The sequence below is a fragment of the Venturia canescens genome, chromosome 10, assembly GCF_019457755.1.
Source record: "Venturia canescens isolate UGA chromosome 10, ASM1945775v1, whole genome shotgun sequence".
Taxonomy (NCBI): Eukaryota; Metazoa; Arthropoda; class Insecta; order Hymenoptera; family Ichneumonidae; genus Venturia; species Venturia canescens.
In genome coordinates this window covers 4208345-4212845 of record NC_057430.1, presented here as the reverse complement: position 1 = coordinate 4212845, position 4501 = coordinate 4208345, and the positions used below count along the sequence as shown (strand labels likewise).

At 37.6% G+C, this 4501-nt stretch overlaps 1 protein-coding gene across 1 annotated transcript; it reads right to left on the bottom strand.

Annotated features, from left to right (window-relative positions):
• Positions 1-1029: 1029 nt before the first annotated feature.
• Positions 1030-1794, bottom strand: LOC122417478 (secreted RxLR effector protein 161-like). The gene has a single exon (XM_043430998.1). It carries the CDS (start codon positions 1792-1794, stop codon positions 1030-1032), a length of 765 nt encoding a protein of 254 aa, XP_043286933.1.
• Between the last annotated feature and the right edge of the window lie 2707 nt (positions 1795-4501).

Below are 4501 nucleotides of genomic sequence, written 5' to 3'. Positions count from 1 at the left end.
ATTTCAACATTATGGAATTGTTTTAAGAAGCTTTTAAATCCAAAAAAATCACATGCAAGCTAGTCATTTCTTACTCTATGGTGGCAGAGACAATCGATTCTTTTCAGACTTTCAGGAGCTACTGATATTATTCACAATATTCGACGTCGATTGGATCGATAGAAATTATGTTTAAATATGAGTTAAAAGTACTTGTCCGGCCCGGGAAGAGCGCCGGGAAGGTCCTGGGTTCGATTCTCGGTCTCGTAGCCTTTTCGCGGAAATTGAAATATGAGCGTGACGTAGCTCCAGGCGTATATATGGGCCACACTCAGGTACTTGTACCTGTACGACACATGCATATGACTGTAGTTCATGTTTACATTCCCGTGAAAAGGCGCGACGTAGCTCCGATACCGTGAGGCGAGCTCAGGGCCGGGCTGTAGTGGCACAGGTTTTCCGCAATTTCCCTGTGCCCATGGAATCGAGTGCCATGGCAAATGCGCTACAGAGGGGGATGTCGGGTGCGGCCGCATGGGGGACTGGTTACTGATCCGGACCAGACCCCCAGGGGGGACTGGCTACTGACCCGGGCCGACCCTGCAATAGGCGAAAGCCTCTACGCGGGGGGACAATACGAATTAAAAAAAAAAAAAAAAAAAAAAAAAGTACTTGTCCGGCCCATCACTTTTCATTTAAAATACGCAATTAAAAATTTCGATGGGAGCCATCTGAATACATATATACGCACATTCGAGACTTGTTTTTATAATCGATTGCACGCCATGTTGAAAAATTTAGTAATAAATTTTGAAATTTACACTTAGAACAAGTGCCGCTGTATTGCCAGTTTTGATTATACGATGAAAATTTATTGATAGAAGGAAAAATACAGATCCTTTTTAGGAGACGGTTCACAGACAACTGACTTCCATATAACATATGACGTACATCATGATTTCATAACTTGAGTAGGCAACGGAATAATCTTCACTTTAAACAAAACAAATAACGATTGAACCAATATATAGCGACACTCCCACTCGTTATTTACTGATGAATTGAAAGTGACGTTCGATTTATTAAAAATTTATCACGAGGCACCGCTTTTGTCAAAATGTCAGCCAATTGCTCTTCTGTGCAAACATAGATGATTTTTATTGCACCGTGTTCAACACATTCCCGAATATAATGATATTTGATGTCGATGTGTTTAGTTTTCTTATGATGCTCCGTATTTTTTGTTAAGCGAATAGCACTTTGGTTGTCCATGTGAAGAGGTGTTGGATTCTTCAAATCAACACAAAGTTCTTGGAGTAGAATTCGGAGCCAAGTCACTTCTTGAGAAGCATCTGAAGCTGCTACATATTCCGCTTCAGTCGTTGAACGCGATATACATTTTTGTCGATGCGATGACCATATTACGGGACCTCCCGCCATTAGAGTTATATAGCCGGTCGTTGATCGCCTTGTATCCACATCACCCGCAAAATCAGCATCGGAATAAGCAGTAAAATCTATATGACTCCCACTGTATTTAATTCCCATATATTTGGTTCCTTGAATGTACCTTAGGATTCGTTTCACCGCTTTCCAATGTTCTTTTCCAGGATTATTGAGGAATCGACTAACTTGACTCACCGCGTACATAATATCCGGTCGTGTTAGAATTGCAGCGAACATAAGACAACCAACCGCTTCTCTGTATGGCATTTCTTGCATACTGACTTTTTCTTCGTCATTTACAGGACTCTGCTCATTAGAAAGAGGAGCATTAGGATCCGCTGGTACTGAATTCGGTTTACATTCTTGCATGTTAAATTTTTTTTAAATTCTATTGATGTATCCTTGTTGGTTGATGAAGACATTCTTTGCTTTTCTGTCTCGTTTTATTTCAAGACCAACAAAATAATTCGAATTCCCAATAGTTATTTCAAAATTGGCATTAAGTTCTTCAATAATCTTGTTCATTAAATATTCTGTTTTGAACATGATTAATCCATCGTCAACATATAGAGCTAGAAAGATTTCTTCCCCATTGATTTTTGCATAGAACACACATTTGTCGGCCTCTAATTGTTTGAAACCTAATTTCTTTAAAAATTCCACAAATTTTTTTTTCCAACAGCGTGGTGATTGCTTGAGCCCATATAGACTCTTATTGAGCTTGCAAACAAGATCAGAGTCAGTATGGGTAAAACCTTCAGGTTGAGCCATAAAAATTTCTTCTTCCAAATCTCCGTTCAGAAACGCTGTTTTTACATCAAATTGTTTGATTTCAAAATCATTAACCGTAGCTAATGCAAGAAGAACTCGAATTGAATCATACCGAACTACTGGTGAAAAAATCTCTTGATAATCAATTCCTTTTTCCTGCGAATATCCCTTTGCACATAATCTGGCTTTGTATCGATTTATTGTACCATCGGGATTGAGTTTTAATTTGTAAACCCACTTGCAGCCAATGCGTTTTCGTTTTGGTGGTAATGATTGTAGTGTCCAAGTTTCGTTCTTCTTTAATGATGCAATTTCTTCATTCATAGCTTGTTGCCATTCTCTTGCATCTTCACTCTCCATAGCTTCTTTGTATGTCTGTGGTTCTATTGTAGCAGTTAAACATGCTAACTGTGCTACGTATCTATCAGGTCGATTCAAAGTAGTTCGATCTCGAAGTACTCGTTCTTGTTGAGTTCCAGCATTAATTTCAATATTTTCAGGCAAATCATCTGTGGCATCAAGAAATTCGCCCGACTCGTTAGCTAGAAATTCGCCTGATTCGTTGGCTTCACCGTAATTCTCATTCTCCAAATTGTTTTCTTCTTCCATTTCTCGAACTATTCGTTCTTCTTCTCTCACGTCTGCTGATTTTTCCATATCGAACGACAAATAGCATTTTTTGTTCCAACTAATTTCTTTTGGAAACTCTGTGATATCTTGTTCATTGAAGTTTACATCTCTTGCTATTATCACCTTTCGAGAACTTTTATCGAATAATCTATAGTTCGTGCTGTATCCTTCATAACCCACGAAAATCAATTTCTTCAATTTACTCTCGAACTTTGAACGAAATTGTTTTGGTACATGTGCATATGCTGTTGCTCCGAATTTTCGCATATGCGTTAGAGTTAGTTCTTTTCCTATCCATTTTTCATACGGTGTCTTCGTGTTGTTTGGCATGCATGGACGTCGATTCAGTGTATAGACAGCTGTATTTACTGCCTCAGCCCATAAAGAACGTGGGAGATTAGTAGCATTAAGCATGGTACTTGTGCTTTCAATAATCGATCTAAGATCACGTTCAGCTCTTCCGTTTTGTTGAGGAGTATACAGTGTACTTGTTTCATGAATAATCCCGTGTTTTTTGAAATGATCTTTAAATTGTTGATTTATAAATTCTCGACCATTATCACTGCGAAACACTCTTATTTTATTACCTGTTTGCTTCTGCACCAATTTTTCAAACTCAAGAAATTTTGAAAATACATCATTCTTGTGTTTGATAAAATATGTAAATCGGTATGAAGTGCAATCATCTTTGAAGAGAACAAAATAGTCTGCTCCACCAACAGAAGTAGTTCCCATTTTTCCACAAACATCTGAATGTATATATTCACCTGGTTTCTTCGCACGTTCTTGTAAATTATCTCTGTATGGTTTGAGATGTAACTTGCCAAATTGACACGGTTCACAAAAAAGACCCTCGATATTTTTAATTTTCAAACCCGGTATTTTACCTTCATCGGCCATCCTTTTCAAATTAGAAAAATTCATATGACCCATACGCTCATGCCACAAGATTGCGGGATTTACTGTTGTGACGTTTGCTTGTTCAGCACTCATTATTCTGAAAAACATCTTGTAACACTGATTTTCCAACTTTATTCCAGTAGCAACTAAGTTCTTGTTTCGAACTTCAATCTTGTTTTTATCGAATTTCACTTGTAAATTCTTATTCGTTACTGCTCCAATTGAGAATAGATTTTTCCCAAGTTTTGGCACGTATAGAGTATCTTCAAGGGTACGTGGTTCCCATCGTCCCTGCACTAATGCCATAATTTGTATCGAGCCAATTCCTTCGGCATACACAATCGAATTATCTCCGATCTGTACTGGTATCTGACATTCGACTGGTTTTAAACCACGAAACCACTCTTTATGTGAAGTCATATGTTGAGAGGCGCCACTATCTACCAACCAAATATTTTCACAGCCTGTTGCAGATAGATTTTTTATTTCGACAATCAATGCTTGATTTTTATAACTATGGTTATCTTCTTGATAATGAGTGTTTTCTTGTGAACCCAATCTTTTTCTACATTCCGATTTGAAATGACCCTTCTTATGACAAAAATAACATTCTATATTCCTTTTATTCCTTTTATTAATTTTAGGATCTTTTTCTTCTCGCATTTTTCTTGAATTTTCTGGCTTTTTCATGTTCAAAGCAGTAAATGCGGTGACTATATCATCACCGACACTTAAACGTTGTTCTTCTTTAAGTAATCTCGCCGTTAAGTTATCA